Source organism: Lagopus leucura, unplaced genomic scaffold, assembly GCF_019238085.1.
Source record: "Lagopus leucura isolate 7727_CA_CO unplaced genomic scaffold, USGS_WTPT01 Super-Scaffold_100014, whole genome shotgun sequence".
NCBI lineage: Eukaryota > Metazoa > Chordata > Aves > Galliformes > Phasianidae > Lagopus > Lagopus leucura.
Window position 1 is genome coordinate 1,484,621 of NW_024962268.1, and position 19,627 is coordinate 1,504,247.

Here is a 19,627-nt window from a genome sequence, read left to right on the forward strand (position 1 = left end):
CTTGAACAGGGCTGAGAAGATTTGGAAGGACGAAGAGAAACACAGCTCAGAAAACTGGGTTGCTTTTCCACAGACAGTACTGTAGTTTGAAATCATGTAAGGCCCTGTAAAGTTTCTGGACGGTGCTCCATCTCAGAAAAGCCTGTACCATACTGATGTCACACAGCATTTATATAACACAGAGCAGTGCAGATATTCTATCTAGAGTCCCAGTGCCTGTGTGTTTGTGCTAGCAAGGCACCGAATCTGTGAAGGAGACCAAAGAACATCGGTGCCACACTGATGGGACCAGTCTGCTTCCTGCATAACAGATAAGCTTCTTCACTGTGAGGCTAGAGATCTCTGAATAGTGCTGTGTGCACAATATGCTTTATTATCACTTGAGCCTTCAGTGCTGCCTATGGTTGGTGGGGGTTCAGCAAAACTTAAATCACTTTAGTCCTCTCCACTCAGTGAAACTTGGACTGTGAGTTTTGTGGAGCTGTACTGAGAAATACTGCAGATTTGTTTCTGATCTTGTTCCTTGTTTCTTGTCCTGTCAGCACTGCTTTCCCTCATACATAACAGGAAAGGACACCACTACAAATTCTAAGAATAAAATCTTGCTGTTAGCAAACTCAGTCCAGATATAGACATTCAGACTGATAGTCTGGATTTAATTTTAAACACTGCACATTCAATCTGACTTTTAACATTCAGCAGGGGAGAAGGGAAGGGAAGGTGCTGGCCATGTAAGGAGTTCAAGATAGGTGAAATTATGAATAGCTTGAAAACAAATTTTTTCAGCTAACTAATTCTTAGTAAAGAGTGACTGAGGATTGCTTCTATCAGTTAAATGTGAATTCACATTTGGCCTGATTCCAGTGCCTGCAGGAACAGTACAAATACTTATTTTATAGTGAAATGTTTATCACTGTGATTAAATTAATTTTTCTTTTGAAAAAGGCAGGCATGATTTTTTTTTTTTTCTTTCTGTTGACCTGCATTTATTACTGTAGAATTCCACATTTTATAGCAGTTTCAAGTGAAGCAAGCACCACCAGGTCAGCATTTATTTGTTCTTATTTTATTCCGATTATACAAATGTCTGGATTTGAGCAATTGTGTCAATTTCTGATTTTTTTTATGAACATTTGATCTGTCAAAGGCTGAGATGTTTTTAAAAGCTGCCAGAGGAGATTTTTGGAGGGTGTCTGGAGGCTGCAAAGAATGGTGTGTTTTGTACACTGAGCTACAGTGATTTTCTGCTGACACTGCTGTCCTTACCATGATAGCTAAGCTGAGCAGGAGCAGATGTTACAGGTTCATTAGCCAGTTTCCTGCCTGAAGGAGCAATTCTTGAGAAAGTACAGTGAGTGTTTCTTGTTAGAATTTCTTTCATGTTGTAGGTCCTTGAAAAGATGGAAATGTAGGCAGTTTATGTATGTACAAACATTGATTAAACTGAATTAAGCACATAACTGTTCAGAGAGCTTTTGTCTCCTCTGGAATCTCATTGCTAGGACTCTTCGCTGTCATCCATACTTGGCAAGGGAACTTAGAACCAAAGCTGAATTAAAGACCTTATTAGCTAAGCCAATCTGGCCTCCTTCAGCACAACTCCTTAAAATTGAATTAACTTCTCAGAAAAAGATACTTCAGTTCCTCCTAGTCCCCTGAACCACAAGCTGGGAGTGGTGACAGTCTCACTGTGACAATATATATGTAAACTGGCACTACTGGTAGTTTTAATGCTAGCAGCAATTTCTTACCGTGGTTGCTACAACAAAAACCTACTTGCAGCACTTGTGAATGTGAGGTGAAAAGATTGAGCTTTGCATGCTGTCTCCTTATTTCATACCTTAAAGGTGCACTTACTGTGCCTTGCCATCAGTTAATTCTGCATCAGTCGCATTTCACTCCAGAGCAAATTAGGACTGAAGTACAGTGTCCATAAAAGCTGTCCTTATACATACTGCCCAGAGTGGAAAGGATTATCACATCAGTTCTGAAGGTAAAGCAATGAGCTGCGCTGGCCGTTTGCTTTGACCTTTCTCTCCCTGAACAGCGGGGAAAAAGCAGAGGCTTTCTACAGCACTTTTGTAGAATTCTGAGGTAGAGCTGTGCAGCAGCTGCTGGCCTGTGTGAAAATGCATTTAGCTTCAGCAGTGCATAGTTAAACAAGAGTGAACTTTTACTACCTGTGATTGCATCACAGAATAGCCTGTTGGCTTTGGGGCGTAAACTGGGGCTATACTGTTGTTTTCTGAAGGGTCTTGTGCTTCAAAAACTGCTGTGTTTTTGCCTTTGTTTTGTTTGTTTGCACAAGGGCCTTGTAATATTGTCTTAGATGTTACAAAATGTCTGTGCAGGAAGATTGTGTTGTCACTGGAAATATTAAACTGTGAGTTCATACCATGGCCTATAGGTGGCAATAAGGAATGTAAATGACTTCAGGGCCCAACTGTGCACTTCAGAGTCTGAGTTTCCTGATGAGTGCTTCTTAACTCTTCTTTAGGTGTTGCAAGTCTTCTCAAGTGTACTTATACAGAGGTCAGTAAAATCCAGTGAACTGGAGTGATCCAAAGGGAGACACTGAATTTTTAATTTGTTTGGTTTTAGGAATTTAAAGCCAAGGGGCTGACTTCCCATGCAGTAGTTCATGTCTATGGAGTATAGTGGTAATTGTGCTGAAAATGAATGTGTTCTGCTTAGCTCAAACAAATTTCTGGTGTGTGTGGTTGCTGTGTTACAAGGCATGGGAATGGTAGGTAGTGTTTATATGACTTGGTCTTTCTGCTGGGGTAATTTTTAGTTTGTGCTGTTGAAAGCATTTAAACAGGGAAAGGCCATTGTGAGTCTAAGAGGCAGGAGAGAATATTGGAACAGTGAGCTGGCACTATGCTTGGTGTTGAATGAATTCCATGAAGCTCCATTGATAGAAAGGGAATTCAAATTGTCCCAAATTACATTTAATAAGGATCTGATTTCTGCACTTATTAGCAATTTGTAACCATCTTCAGAACTATTGTCAGGCAAGAAAATCCACCTGAAACTGCCTATTTTCATGCAGAAGCAATTTCAGACACCAGACTTAGTTCAGTGTACTTTTAGTCCACTTGCACAAGCATTTTAAAGCTAAAACTTAGTGGGGGTGGGGAGACCCTTTGTAGCTAAGGCATTCCACATGCTTTTTATTTGTCGTTTTCTGTTATTGTAGTCCTCTGCGAGAAAGAAAATAGCTCTCTGTATCTTTTTTTTTTCTTTTCTTTTTTTTCTGCCTTGTTCTCCTGATAACCCCTCTGCCAACCGTCATATCTTAGTGGGATGTCCTGGTTATCTGTGTTACGTTCAAGCACTTAGCATTCCTTTGCTTTTTACTTAATAAATTAAAGAGTGTGAGAGGGTAACACTGTAATACTTGACCATAAAAGGGGGGGTGGCTGTTGTTTTAGCTCTGCTCCTTGCACAATATGCAGTTGAAGCCTTTTATGGGAAGGTGGTGCAGACAGAATGAAAACATCCAGAAGCAGAACATCTATTTTGTATTATAGCTGGTGCCAGTGCTGTGGTGCTGTCATTGCTACTGCTGTGAATTTCTCACAGACTGCTAGGAGTTTCACCATTATAAAGAAAAGTGGGTGACTTACTGATCAGACTGAAGAAGGTTAACTCCTGCACCTTGAGAAATCATGAGAATAGGAGAGAAGTCACCAAAGGTGACCAGTTATTAAACTTCTAGAGATGAGAAATGAAGTTGCAGGGAGACTTCCAGCATTACTGTGTTGAGAATACAGAATAAGTGGAAACATCATGCGCTGAGAATGGAGCAGGGACCTTGTTGTGGATAAAGCAATGAGTCCATATTTTCAAGGAAGATAAAAAAAAAATCTCAACTCAAGACAAAAAAAATTCTCAGCTATTATGAATTATGAATTTTGGAGAGAAAATGAAGTGATTAATGCACATATTGGATGGAGAAGAAAATACGGTGATGTGCTAGGCATTCAGTTTTATATGTCATCTCAGTACTCCAAAAGAATCAAATTGTGGGTCTGATTGCAAGTGCACTTAAGTTCATTATAACAAAGGCTGTACAATACAGTGTGAGAAGAGAAGAAGCAGAATTTGTAATTGAAGGAAAGAAAAACTGATGTAGGAAAGCATAAGCCAGTTATTTTGATCTCAGGATTGAAAAATATTACAGACATTTTGAATCATTTCACTTCATAAAATATCAACAACTGCATTTTTTTGCCAGGGCTAGACCATACCAAGACTGTTATTTTCAGCTAGAGAAATTATTTTATTGATAAACCAGGTACAGATCCTTACCTCAAATACTTTACAAAGAAAGACTACATAATTTGGAAGAAAAATTGATTTTCTTAGTCAAATGATAGACTTTAAAATAATGTATGCCTTAGGCCTTAAATTGAATCAGGTTTTTAATTAGCTGGAGATTACATAACATGGTCTACTTCAGTCGTTAAAGGTGAGGTTTAGAAGACCCAATGTGAAACCTTTTTCTTTTATAGCCAGTACCTCTGAAAGAAGCAGTTACAGTGATACTCTGAGGAGCTGCACTACTACATACTGTCCTACAGTGACCCATACTTCTGTCTCTCAGATTCCTTTGATTTCTGTTGACTTAGTGCTCAGAGTGCTTGTCCTCCTGCAGAATCGGACTCTTTGCTGCCTAAGGTTAAGCACCTTGTCTACCTCAGCACCTGCTACACATAGAGGAGTGGGGTGGAAAAAAATGTGTCCATGAAGTACCAGCCTGCATTTTGAGATCTGCTCACTCGGGTGTCGGTGAGCATGTTTCATGTATGTAGTTGACGCCTGCAGGTGGTGGAAGATAAGAGGAAGACACTCAGTAGCCACTTCTTGCTTTTTTTTTCAATGTCCCTCTCTTTTTTTCCCACTAAGACTCCAGTGAGTGCAGTGCTGCAGTTTACCCAAGCCAGCATTTCACCTGCAGTGCAAAACTCTAGCCAGTCATTTGCTGTTCACGAGACCTGTGAAAGAAAGCCCTTCCTTGTTGTTGTGACCTTTTATCTTTGCAGTGAATGGGTGTCATAATTCTGGCACAGCAGTTCTGTTTGATTGACTGATCTATTACCAGAAGTTATAAAAGTTTCACTGAACACAAGAAAGTCAGCTTGCCCCAGACTGTTTGTTATATCTCAATGACAGGTATTCATCAGGTCCTTTTGTGGCAATGTAGTTAACAGGCTGGAGCAAACCCTCCTTTGGCTTTTGTGAACATAATGATTATTCCACTGCAATCAGTGGTGTCTTTTTATTACAAAACTGCAGTGACTTACGGATGTACAGAGACTGATAGATATTGTTGAAGACCACTTCAATTATTAGTCCACTTGTGAAAAATAATCTGTTGTCTACTGTGGATGGAAAACTGGAAGAATAGTTTCATAAGGATATTCCTTTTAACCCTTTTAAATATATATATTTTTCAATGGGAAGTTACTTTTTCACACAGTTTAAGCAGGATAATATTTTCCTTGACAAAACAATCCAGAGTCCTGTACCCTGTATTTTCCTAATTAGGTGATCTGCATATGCCTGTCAACTGTGTCAATTTGTAAGGTAAGTTGTGCAGTTGTCTGCTTCAGAACAGGTAGATTTTCCACATCAGTCTCTTAAGGCTTTCAGAAACAGTTTCAGAATTAACTGTTCTTTTTTTTTTTTTTTTTTTAGACAGGGAATTTTTAAAAGTCCTGATCGTCATTGTGAATCTTGTCATTATTTTCATTTTTAACTCCATTATGAGCTTTCCAGCTCACGCTTTGGTGAGCCTTGCTGCAGAGCCTAAGCAAGAATCAACTTAACAGTTCTACTTAACAATGCTATTTTCTGGTGTTGCTTTTTATAGTTGCACTGTGTGTGTTCTATTGCTTTAATAAAAAGTGGACGACAAGTATAGATAGTGAGCGACTAGCTCTTCAGAATAAAAGTGAGAGTAGAAGGGTAAATGTAACTACGTAACCATACAGTAATTTTAACTCACTTTATTATCTCCCCGTGTAAGAACAGCTGCTGCTGCCTTTTTTTTTTTTTTTTTTTAATTCACAAAACATAGTTTTAAATAGTATGTGTAACTACTCTTTGAAGTTTTTTTCCTTTACTTTTCTACATACTGGGAAATGAATGCCCTTAGCTCTGCTGTGGACAGAATGATTGAAATGAATGCCCTGCAGTTTAGGCCTGAGTGTAAATACCTTGTGTCCTGTCTAGCAAGAGCTACTCAGTGCAGCAGAAGGCACAAGAAACTCTACCATGTATTCTCATTGACGTAGTGAGCGCTTACGCTGAGAGAAGGCAAACAGGAATTCTGTTTGAAGTTAATCCCATTAATGTCTGAGGTGATAAGAGCCAGAATGCCCATGGGTTGCTGTATTGCTGCATTGTTCATACTCACAGAACATATAAACACAGGTATATTGAGTGCGTGGTTAGACATAAATAGAACGCCTCTGCTCAAACAGTCCAGGAAAATGAACCTACTCATATGGCATATTTTCTACCAGTCTTCTTGAGTTGCTCTGGAAATATATTCTTACCAGACCTTTTGACAACTCACGCCTACACCCAGAGAACTCAGAGGCTTAGGTATTGTCCCTAAAGGAGCACTGCTGCATCAGTACCTTGACAATGAGACATGGTACATATAAGGACATAAAAAATTCCCTCAGATGAGGTAGGCAATGTGTCCACAGCCTCTTCTAGTTAAAATCTCTTTGTGGGACCAGTTCCAAAACTCACTTTCTGAGAGAAATGATATCCTACATGACCAAGAGATCTCATATAGACAAAAAAAACCCCTTCCCTGTAACTCCTTGACTTTCCATTTCTAAGTCCCCAGAATTTAGGGGTCGCAGAACTCAGTCTCCCACTTTTAACATGGAGAAATTAAAGAGAAAATTAAATAACTGTGTATATGCAAGCTTGTTTGAGCTATCCTGTGAAGCTGCATTGCTAAAAGCAGCATCGATTGTAATTTATGGATCTGTGTTCCAGAACAAGAACATACAGCATGACTTGTCAGCAGTTGTTCTTGTAGAATTAAACATTCCAGAAGCTCTCACTATAGTCTTTTCTTTGCTTAGTAGAATGTGAAATTTACACTCCCCTTTGTGCCTCCACCTTTAATTTGTGCTTACCATACATGTCTTTGAAGATGTAGTAATTTCCCAGCTCCTTCCTCTCAGAGTGTTTTCCTGTAGCTTGCATTGCTGTTTGAGCTGAGGTAGCACATTTTTGCTCTTTGTCTGCAGCCTTAAGAATTTTGGGAACCCTCATTTGCCATGTTTATAGGCTGCGTGGTAAAGGCACATGTATGTGCTGGGACTTCCACTGGTGATTCTGTTTCAGCAAAATGCCAGTAAGAAAGAGGATGCTTATTTTTCAGTGTGCTATAGGAAAATAGCTCTCATCTTCAGTGTCTAATGATGTCATATTTAATGTAGGAATCTGAAGTATTATGTGCAGATATGAAGCAACTACAGTGTCTCTAAAAGCATCTGTGGAATGCTAGGATGGGTTTACATGTTTCTGAGATTCAACTAAATGCAGAAGACTTTGTTGAATTGATCCATGAATTGGAACTATGCCTTTGTTTACCAGAATTTATTCTGTGATGCCAGTAGTTGTTACTAGCAGACAGTGATTCTTTAAAACTGTTGTATTTAAAGTGTACATTCTCCTCAGATTACTGAAACTGTAGGCACAGATTTGGGCAAGACAGGAATAAACCTGTTGGCTAAGGGGCTTGTGGAAGAGCCGTATGTTTTCTAATTAGCGTGCTACTTGGATGAAATGATAAGCTAGGCCTGTTAGATATGATAATATTCGAATGTCACTTCACACCCTCAGTTTATTGCCTTTCTGTAGTTTTGTGATGAAGAAAAATTGTTGTGTGGTTTGCATTACTCAACTAGGATAGAACCCTTTTGTTTTTCACAGCCTTGAAAACAGAACTACTCCTTGCTCAAAGAAGAGACAGTTCAAAGTGGGAAAACAGGCATAGAGAGGAAAGTGAACCTTCTCTTTGCACAACAGAGAAGAAGTTGTTTTTGCTCAGGGTATGGTGTACTGTCAAGTCTCTTATTTACTCAAACTTGGCCCTTCTTGCATAATATGATGTAACTTTTTCTGCAGTGCTGCTGATACGTAGTTGTTAAATTTGACCTGAATTTGCTGCTTCTACTAATTTACTCTGTTAAGATTCAAGAACAAAAACAACAAAAGAATTGCAAGAAATGATCTTGTATTTCAGTGTAAGCTTTATGTGTTTATATGTATATTATATTCGTTTGCTTGAAAGGCTTAGTCTAAAATAAACCCAATACCAACAGGATCATCATGTGTATTTTCAGAGCTGGCCAAATAGCCAGAAAACTTTGAACAAGCTTAACAAAATCCTGAAAGCTTTTTGTACTGGTCAAAACAGGTCCACCTGAGTCTATTTGTTCCCAAAGTAGAGAAATTCAGAAAAGTGAAAGGGAAGGGGTTTCCTTCTTCTAAAACCAGGATATTGGAACATTTCTGCAAACAGAGATATTTGTGGTGCATTGTTAGGCTAGCTCAAGAGAACTGTGTTTGCTCTTCCAGCGTGCTAACCATTGTTTTCTTTTGTATTGTTTTCTACTTTTTGGCAGGATGGTCCCATTCCCAGCCTGCACTTACTACTACATACAGATTAAAATGCTTTTATGTTTTTGCTTTTTTGCAGAGCCAACTATAAACCTGTTAAGCTCTGCATTGTATGACTTCTGTTATGCAGAGGTATATCTAAGGCCCAAAAATACAGCTGGTGCTGTATGAACACACAAAGGCATACACTTGCCTCTACCTCACGTTACAGACATGGAACACAAGTTTAAGATTAAACACATGCATTTTTTTTTTCTCTATGTATTTCTTTCTAACTCTTTTCAAATAAGTATCTGCAATTCTTATTTGATTTCATTTATAAAATACCCTTTTTAGATATAACGTATAATGCAAAAATGAACACCTAGGCTGAATAGGAGACTTAGATAGCAACGTATCTTTATTACACGGAAAAAAAAAAAAGTGGATTTGCAGACGGCACTGATTAACTAAAGATTTTGCAGATAATTCTGAAAGACTGAACTTTCACTCAGGTTTCAAAAGGGTCAGTATTTGCACATTTGGAAGGGTCATCCTGTCTACCTCAATATGCACCTGCTTTAAGAAAGAGCAGCAGCCTGGCTGAAAAAAGGTCTCTCTGTTGATCAGAGAGGTGACTGCTTTAGCCTTGACTCATGAGTTCCAGGTGGGTTGTGTTAAGCAGGTTGAATCCCACCTGGTCTACTTTGGGCTTGACTGTAGTTAAAATTAAGTACGAGGACTCTGAAAGTAATGTCTCCTGTATTATTATTACGTTGGGCCATGATGTCAGAGGTGGATATTGGTGGTATGACAGTAGAGATTGAAACTTCCCACCAGTATTCTGTTACATACGTGCTGTGTGACAGGTGGCAGCAGTGGGGCTGTTTGATGAGATGATGTCTGACATGGAAGTGCGTATGAAGCAGAGGTGTGGAAATTGTATTCCTCTATGTGGAAAAAATTGTACCCACTGACATTCGTCAATGCTTGTTGGATACTTCTGGAGATCAAACAAAGAATGTGAGCACAGTGAGATGGTGGGTGGTGTGCTTCAGCAAAGGTAACACTGGCAGTGAGGCAGATTTTTACAAGTGTGCCTTGCAGTATGTTGTTCATTGCTGGTGAAAATGCATAGCTAATGGTGGTGGCTGTGTTGAGAAACAGTGTTTTGTGGCTGGAAATTTACTCTGTCAAATAGTGTTCTTGTGCTCTTTGTGTCTGTTGTAGTTTCCATGAGAATAAATAGCAGGCATTACTTTAGGAGCAACCTATGTAAGTCATCTCAGTTATTTTTCTGTGAAAGGTCCTTGTCAATCAGATTGACTATTCCTCACATCTTATTTTTCATATTAGGAAGCAGTTGAAAATGCAGTGAGAGCAAGAGGAATGGTAATACTCAGTCTGTGTAAATCCTTAGCTTTGTAGAGGGCTCCTTAAAGGGGACTGCAAACCCAGCTTATCACAGAATCACATAAATGCTTTTTTAGAGTAGATGTTGTGCTTTGAAAACTCACCTGTACTGGCTTGGCTTTGAACACATGAACAGAAGTGTCTTCCTAGCGTGTAGTTGTTGGCCTCTTGTGTTTTGTAAAGGAAGGTACTTCAACATAGTGATCAAACTTTAAGGAAAGCATTAATACAGCGAAACTCTACATGTAACTCATGTTCCGGCCCATTAACAAGAGAAATGTACTGGTAAAGACAGTTTAGTTGAGCTTCCTACCTCTTGTAAAGTGCTGCAGTGTATAAACTTATCTAGGTTCTTGCTGACATCAAGTGTTGAGGGATCGGTTTTGAGTGATGCTGTTCATCTGTTTTGTTTTGTTTTGTTTTGTTTTATAGCTCAGCTGTTTGGAGATACAGCAAAACCTAGAATAGTCCTTGACTGACCTCAAGCTATGTGTCAAAAAAAAAAAAAAAAGCATTTTCTGAAATGTGTGGTGTTTTATTGTTCTATTGTGCCTTCTGCAGAGTGGCAAAAGTAATGAAGGTTCCTGTGTATGAAACACCAACAGGATGGAGATATTTTTCCAATCTCATGGATTCTGGACGTTGCTCACTCTGTGGGGAGGAAAGCTTTGGCACTGGTAAGCAGTACGCAATCAGACATTTCCGGAGACTTTTAATGACATTAATTTTCCTAGGTACATCAAGTCAAAGACAAAAAATAATAAAAAATTCAGCAAATTATCTTGTGCTTGAATAAAGGACTATCAGCTTTTCATATTTTAGGAGTCTGGTAGTAGTTGCCATGTGAAAGATGGCGATCTTCTTGCTGTTCTACAGCCTTCAAAGGCATCTGCCACCATATTCTGACTTGAATGTTATGTGGAAGGATGTCTCCAGTTCCACTGTAATAGTATTTTTTATGGACCGCAATGGCATTTTGAGGGATTTTGCCTGTATTTGCAAACTATTGTTTTGCAGACTATTGTTTTTCCTAACATGAATCAGTGTACAAAGTGAGGATTGTTATGTCTAATCAAACCTGTTACGTGCATCCCTTTTTTAGAACATTACGAACACTGGAAAGCCAGACAGTGATAAAGTCATCACTAGAATAAATTCAGCTGAATATCAACACCTGTTCTCCCCTAAGTATTTCTCCCTTATCTGTTGCAAGAACCAAACAACAGAATGCAGAAGATAAATCTGAGCTGCCCTCATTCAGAGTAAACCGGTAGCTTATGCTCTACAAAACTGAACAAATTTGGTATTGTAGAATGACAAAAACTGAACGCATTTTACAGTGCTTCTTTTTTTCTTTCCTGGATTCTGGAACATAATTTATTTATTCTTTATGCTTTTTATTACTGTGGTTGTGATATGGGCGTTTTTAAATAATTGCATATCAGAATAACATATTACATGGTTAATAATACATTGCATATTTTGATGCAAATTCCATGAAGTTTGATTTTGTGTGTGTGTGTGTAATTCCTTGACTACAGCTTTTCATAGAAAATTATTTATTGTGCAGTGAAATCTGATTAGAAATTTCATATTGCTTTGATTTAGTTAACTCTGGAACTAAGTTACCAGTAGCTCAATTAGGCCAGAATGCTGCTTGTTTAAAAATGAGGATATCTTTAAGCCATACACATACCACTTTAATATAGCCACTCATTAAATCCAAGAATACATTACTTTTCTTTGGATGTCTGTAATAATGAGTAAAGAATGTGTGTTTTGCTTTCTGTTCTGATTGTGAAACACTGTCCCATTACTAACACCCTGGTTGCCTTGGCTTCACTGCGGTGTCTGCCACAGTATGGTACTGCCTTGGACAGGTTTTTTTCTAAGGGTTTTCTGCAAGGTCATAGAATGACAGTTTTAGCTTGGGAAGGGGGACATTTTCAGAAGATCTTGTACCTTTCAGAACATACTGTCATTTGTGCCTAACATCTGTTAGGCTGCATCTCTGTTTGTGAGAGGTCTGAACCAGAGGGGAGGTTTTTGATGCTTTTTCACTACATCGGTTCTTCACTTCTCTCTGGATATTAAAGTTTCTCTTGTGGTTATTTCCATGAAAGTTAGCCCTTGAGACATCAGCATATGTCATTAACACCTAAATTATTTGATAATGAGCAACCCTGTTTTCACTGTCACGCTGTAGGAAGGGAAAAATGTGATTTGTGATTGGATTTAGCCTGTGAGAGTTTGATGGTGAGCTCCCACAGACTGAACTACATCTGGATGCCCTAGCCTACTGAGCGTAGTGTGTCCTACTGCATGAAAAAGACCAAATAACAAATTTCCCTGGCACCTTGAAAAGACATGACCTGTATCCATGTGCATGCTCAGGTCTTCCTCAGTATCAGTTATACTGATCTGCAGATCAGCCATATCAAGAGATCAAGCGAAAAGGTTTCTGAGCTTGGCCTTCTGAAACACTGAAGATGTTGTGATTTGTGTTGACCTTATTTCTTTATTAACCAAAGTAGCAGATGCTTGTTGGAGTGGGGGAAGATGGACTATTAGAGATAAAGGAAGAGCCTGTGGAGTTTGCCTGTTCTTGAAAGTAGGCAACTGTAACTCCTCTCCACCTGCCCTAAACTTTTTCCCATTACTTCCATCTTTCTGTAAAGTCCTAAACTAATAGTATTTTGTACTGTAGCCTCTATTCTGATTTTGCAGCTCTCATCTCCTGACTTCATACCCATCTCTGCATTCCAAGCACTCTCTGTATTCCTGTTTTAATCTGATTCTCCTATCCCGTTATTAATTCTTCATATTTCCAGTAAATTCTGTCTCTTGTGAGTTGTAATGGTGCTTGAGCAACATGTTCATGGACGATGTGGAGAGCTATTCTTACAGGAACACAGGACATGTGCATCTTAGTCCACTCTGATCAGCTTCCTAGTACCTAGAGAACTTCATTGGCAGTTCAGAAAGCCACTTGGCCTCTCATTTTTGACAGTGCCATCTGAACAGTAGTATAAACTGTTGAGATTTCAGCCTATTGGCATGCAGACCACTGGGAGCATTGGGTCAGTGTGTAGGTAGTTTTTGTGTAAATTAATAGTGGCAGAGCCTAGAGGGCAATTACAATGATATCTAAGGTTTGTTTTTCTCTTTGCCTCAATTTTCTAATCATCTTTCAGTTCTGTGCAGCTGTCTGGAAAAACCACATATGCCAGGATGTTTATTAGTAAAACATAGGCCGGTGTGTAGATGACCAATACTTTAGCAATGTGAGCTGTTTTTAGCAATAAATATTTACCTTATTGTGAACCTTTTGATAATGTCCTAAGAGTTGCATGACCTTCACAAGTTTCTGCCAGTATTGGGCATTTGAGTAAATTTTACATCTCTCATCTCTGTCACAGCTATTTAGGGAACTGAAATGACACATCTTAGTTTTCAGTGCAGAAGTTTTCAAGAAATATACCATATAGCAGATCAGAGCGTGAAAATCATTGTTCTGTGCAAGAGAATGGGGATTTACATATCTATGTTCTACTGTCAAACTAACCATGCAGCACGGGAGACTGATTGGTTGTATACTTAGGTAATCCAGCCCAGCTGGAATTTCCAAACAGTACAGAGCCTTAGTTTTATAATATAAGGGATTTTGTACTGGCAAATAAATAAAAGCAAATTTTCTGCTATAAAAGGACAAAAGATTTTGAAAACATCCCTAGTGCTGCGTTTCCCAGACTTGTTTTCTGGCAGCTGATCTTGGAGCTCAACCAGTACTTTAAAATCTTCTTCCATTTTTGTAGTCGTGTGGAGAGCTTGTCAGATGAGGTTAGTAGCTTTCTGGTTCTATGACTAATGCTTAGGACACAGTTCAGAGAAGGGCATCTGCAGCAGCAATTAGTTTCTAAATTTCATCAGCAAATAATTAATCAGGATTCAGAGAGCAGTGTGGTTGATTTATCTTTCTGCAGTTTAAGCCATCAATCAGTAATTGATGCATCTTTCATAAACTTGCATGCTCCATCTCCAAATTTCCAGATGCCATTAACAACAACTGCTTTCTCCTGTAAGATTATGTGTAAGAGGAACTAGTGGAGAATACAAAGATGGTCTGGTGCTGAAAATAATGAAAGCCTTTAAAGAGCTGTATGGTCTTATCTGTTACAGTAACACAGGACTCCATTTGCCCAAAGTATCACCAAGATTCAAATCACTGAAGGATAATTTTGTAAGGCTCAAACTGTGTGCCGACAAAATGTTCTACTGTGAGTTTATATACATGCTTCAGTCTCACATTTGTTTTAAAATTTCATTACAGAGGGCAATATGCTAGACAGAATTGGCTAATCTAGGGAAAAGCAATTACATTTTCCTCTTATATATGATCCTCAAGGCTCACTGTCTATCAAAATTGGAACTCTTCACAGATAAAGAATAAATGAGACATATAAAAGAAGGCCTGCATGCCCAACAGCTTGACAATATCAGAAAAAAATAATCATGCAAACATTTTTTCATGATTTTCCTTGTTTCTCAGGCTACTGACTCTCAAGACTACTTCAGTTTAAGCCCGTCTGTGTACTTTCTTGTGAATGGGAATGTGCTCTAACAGTTTTTCCCAGTGTTTACTCTGAGTCTGCCCATAGCAATTAACTGTTGCAGTAGTATAAAATAACTTTTGTTGTTACTATTATATTGAGAAATATATGGCAAACTAACTTAAAAATAAGCTGTCAGAGTACTTGCTGTTATTGTAATTTTCCTTACCAATGGCAAATTAAATACAGTGACATAATTAGAAAAACGTTTGTTGACTCCACTGTTCTTTTCTGTTTTGTCTCCTTACTGGCTGGAATTCATTAATGCTATATATTTTTCAATCAGAAGTACCAATGAGAATTATCCTGAGATTGCTGAGTGCCCTCAGCAAGACAGAATGACTGGTAGTATTACAGTCTCAGGAATTGTGAAGCACCTTTTATCTGATCACTTTGCACAAACTGCCTCTGCAGATTCACAACAACAGATATTAGGTATATGAACTGGAGGAAGATACTGTTAACAGAGCTGGCAGAACTAGCTCCCTGCCTTGTGTTTCTGACATGTGAGCTGGACAGTAAAAGGGAGAGAAGAAGTGAAGACACCTACAAAGATAAAACAAGTGAAAACCAGAGTTCACTAACAGAGTTGCAGTAGTGGATTTTAATTTACTAAAAAGAAATGACAGCAGTAAATTTGCACATATGTGCAAATAGTAGCCCAACTAGTAGATCAGCTGGTAAAATAAGAGGTGGAATAAACAAGTTCTGAGAAATTCCCATTGTCATTTTTCCTTCTGATAAGAATAATGAATCAAGACATTTATTGGGAACAAGGTTACTGTTATTGTTAGGCTAGTGTTTTTAATCACTGATTTTTTTTAATTCTGAAATGGTTGGGTTGTTTACAGGTTTTTCCATACAGACTTTTGCCTCTGGGTTGCTTTCTTCGTATCCTTTTCTTTCCAGAGGAACAACAATCTTTATGTCATCATGAAGGACACACAAGGACGCAACACGCGCCAAAGCTGCTAAATGGATCAGAAGAATGTTACGTGTGTACACTCATCCCTCTTCACAGAGATTTATAAGCTTAAGCCATGCCAAAACGAGGCTCAGAGACCTTTCCAAAAATTCTTATGTCCATGTTTCACTGGACCAGTTTGATCCAGTGAAACATACTCAAACTGTTTGTGAAATCAAAATGCTTATTTTCTTCGGTGCTAAGTTTAGACCTTTGCACACATGTCAAGATGTATTGGCAATTTTGCTGACACTTTGGTGTGCCTTTCACTGTGTGATTTGATGGCTTGCAGTCTGCAGCGTGTTGCACAATGGGAAAGTAAATGATCACTTACTTTGAAACAAGTCACTGGAGTGTTTATCTCTACCCTATCTCCACTTGCTGCTTGTGTCCGTTGAGCAGATTAAGCAATTTAAGCTGTGGGTAATATCAGCAATAGAGATGACTTTTAAGCAGAATTAACTTTTCCTGTGCTAAGAATGAATATCTAAAAGAAGAACCAGGAAGGTTAAGAAAAAAGGGAGTGCATAGCATTCCCAATCTCCTCCATCCTGCCCAGGACCCCCCACTAGCTCCTGTTCCCAAAACAACTCAGCAGAGCCAGGCTGCATTTCCACACCCTTTTGTCCTTCCCAGCAGTCAGGACACTCAGAAAGTCCCCTGCAGCTGTGCTGGCCTAACAACTTTTCCTGCTGTTACCAGAGGAATGACAAGTGCAGGTGGGAGGTGACAGCCCTCTTCTACATCCTCCTTTTAATGGCAGTGGCAGAAACTGCACTGGCAGCGTTTCTAGGAACAAACTCTTGTCTGTATAAAAGATAGGATCATGCCATCTGCTTTGCATATGAGCAAAGCTGATTTTGTTATCTGTAGACCAGATTGTTGGTATTTCTGCAGAAGGGATCCTTCAGTTGATCTACTGTGTTATTGCAAAGAGAGAGTAGAGAAGGTGAGGATCTGATTATCTGAAGGGCTGAGTTCCTGTTTGGGGACATTTGTTTTCTTTTTTTTTTTTTGATCTAAAGCTATTTGCAAAGCTCCAAGGGCTCATAAGTAACCCTGCCCTTTTTCTTGTGATCAAGCAGCACTACATGCTTTGATAGCATCTGGAGGCTCTGAACCAGGGAACAAAGTAAGCTCTTGGAGTTTTTATAGCAGCTGCTAGGGGACCAGGCTATAGCTCTAGGCACTGTATTAGTAGACTGTCCTTGTTGGGAACAGTTCACAGACTGCAGGTCAAGACAGATCAAAATTGGCAGAAAGACAGTATTCTCAGTATCATGACAGCTACTTTGCAAACATGAAGGAACATCGCTGTGTGTCTCAGTTCTTAAATCCATTTGAGCTATTCAGTGTCCTAGTTTTCTACAGAGCCCAACTCATAGACTCAAGCATAATCTCCATATATCCTTTTTTTCTTGTGCTTCCTAGAAACATTTTTCCCCTTTACAACTTTTTTGTAATCATTTTTATGCAGTTCTGGTATTGTGCTGAATTAGTAATATACACATAGTTAACTCTGTCGTAATTTTTTTTAAATGTTAGATTCAGGAGGGATGGGAGTCTATACCTCTGGGGCTGAATGAAAGCCAAGGAGCCTAAGCTACAGGCAGAGCTGTGAAAATCCCAGGTCGATGGGCACTTAGCAAATTTGTGTGAATAGCAGCTGCTACCTTGACTTGCTGCTCTCTTGTCAAAAAGATGGACTGAAAGTCAAAGGCAGCAATGGTAACTGAAGGATGGATGTCAAGAGTTAACCCCAGAAATCACAGTTGCTCCAGGCAAATCTTACTGTTTTCCTTATATCTTTAATTTTCTCTTGACAATTTTTCACAAGATTAACAGCTTCAATTTATATAACAAAAACCAGATCCTTTGCCAGTAGGAAAACACAGCCATTTTTGACAAATGTGTGTACAGAACTTGCAGGCTATTATATAAAACTACTGCAAAGCAGACTTGGTGCAGCAGAATTTTTATATTTGATGATGGAGAATATATCATGCAACAGATTTTGAAACAAAAACCTTTCTGATTTCTCTGAGAATTTTCTGCTGAGTAATTTCTAGAGACACAGTCAAACTATCGATCAGTAATTCATGAGGGGAAAAAAAAAAATTGTGATTTAATGTACCTTGTACCCAGGTTTTCTACAGTGTAAGAACAGAAAATGATAACTAAATGCAACTAAAAAACTTGAATCGAATCTGGTGTTTTACATATCAAGGTTCTTGAGTCTATTACTTGAAGTACACATCTTCCAGTATCTGCTAAGTCCAGCATCCTGAATCTTGCTTTCTATTTTCGGAATTTATTTTCTAATCTATCTCTATTTTCTAATTTTGGATTTTCAGAAATGTTCACCTAGATTAGGTGCAGATTGCCACAGAAACTTGCTGTAAATTATCCAAAAGGAGGGGGTGCTTGCTGACATGGCCATGACCTTTCCTATGTAATACTCTTTGGTTACGAAATTATAATTTTATTGAAACTTTTTGCTTTTTGACACATTACTGTTTTGACAGACAGAGTTTACTTTCATGGAAATGCTTCTGGTCAAGATAAGTGATATGGCTACAGCAAAGCAGCTCGTTACTCCAAGTTTCCTTTTGGTTTTGTATGTGGAAACTGGCAGTTCAAGTCCATGTTATTTGAATTCAAATAGTAGACTTGAATTTGTGTCTCCTGTATCCTTGAATGTGTCCTAAATCCCATGGGATTTTCAAAAATTATTCTTAGTTTCTTTTGTATTAATTTGTCATAAATATGAAACTAGGAAGGAATTTAGATCTGAGCATTCAAACGTTTTTATCTCTGAAAACTAAGGAGGAAGTCAGACAGGGAAAAAAGTTTTCTTTTCTGCTTTTTTTTTTTCCTCCAGAAGCTATTTATCATGGGTTTTTTGTGGTTTTTTTTTTTTTCTTTTTTTAACGTATATATATATTTATTTATTTGACCTGATGTAAGGTTATAAATATTCTGGAAATTCTGGAAGGGAGATGCTCTGGAACTTGACTCACATAACACAGAACACTGGCCAGGAGTCTGGGTGTCTTGCCCAGTTTGGGGAGACAGTACCAGAAGTGTGGAAATAACCTGTATGTATAATGATTAATGATTATAATGATTATAATGATACTGCTACCACTTCAATCCAAGTACTCATGTATATTTTTTATTTAATGTTAGGAGTATAGACTTTGTCATATGTAAAAGTAAATTCTGGTTATCAATCTGGGAGCTACCATAGTTATGGAAGCTGGTACCTTCCTGCTTACTGTTATGTGATGTACAAGTTAAGTGAGACAATTGCCCAGCCTCCTCAGCTTGTTTTCTTATACACAGTGGTATCAAATAATGTGCTTTACATATCTCTCTTTAGGGTCTGATCACCTTCGAGAGAAAGACGGACTATGGGCTGTTCTAGTTTGGCTTTCAATCCTAGCAGCTCGAAAGCAGAGCGTAGAAGAAATTGTCAGGGATCATTGGGCAAAGTTTGGTCGACACTACTACTGCAGGTGAGAAAAATGAAGAAAAGGTACAGAAACTTATGCAGTCAGTGGGTCAATTCTGCTGCAAACAAGGCTTGATTACCTGCACTCAGCTACATTTAGATGTGTGTTTCATGTGTCCTCGTAATGAAAATCTGCTACAGATTGCCACTGTAATGGGCAGTTTTTTATCAGTTGAGCAAGCAGACTGTATTCACTGAAGGAGCTGTGCATATATGTCACTTCCAGTATGTTAGATGTGGAATCTCTGGGTGCAGTTGGTTACATGGTGTTGAAAGATGTCAAAATCTCAGCAAGTGTACTCATGAACTTCTTTCTCCATGCTTCTTCATGAAAATGCTTTTGTGAAAACTGATTTTATGCTTACTTTGAACTCAAGAGAACTCCTCTGAAGATTCATACATTTACTTGTTTTTATTAATGTCTCAGAAGGGTGAATTCTAATTGGCGTTCACATAACACAGATCTTACCTTAGCCTCTCTCTCTCTCT

General features: G+C 38.5%; 1 protein-coding gene across 1 annotated transcript in view; it reads left to right on the forward strand.

Annotated features, from left to right (window-relative positions):
* LOC122182140 (phosphoglucomutase-like protein 5) overlaps positions 1-19,627 on the forward strand; it is a 55,452-nt gene that overhangs the window by 16,560 nt on the left and 19,265 nt on the right. Inside the window, exons 2-3 of the mRNA XM_042875187.1 lie at positions 10,612-10,727; positions 19,007-19,142. Coding sequence (XP_042731121.1) covers positions 10,612-10,727; positions 19,007-19,142 — 252 coding nt within the window. The remainder of the gene's footprint in view (positions 1-10,611; positions 10,728-19,006; positions 19,143-19,627) is intronic.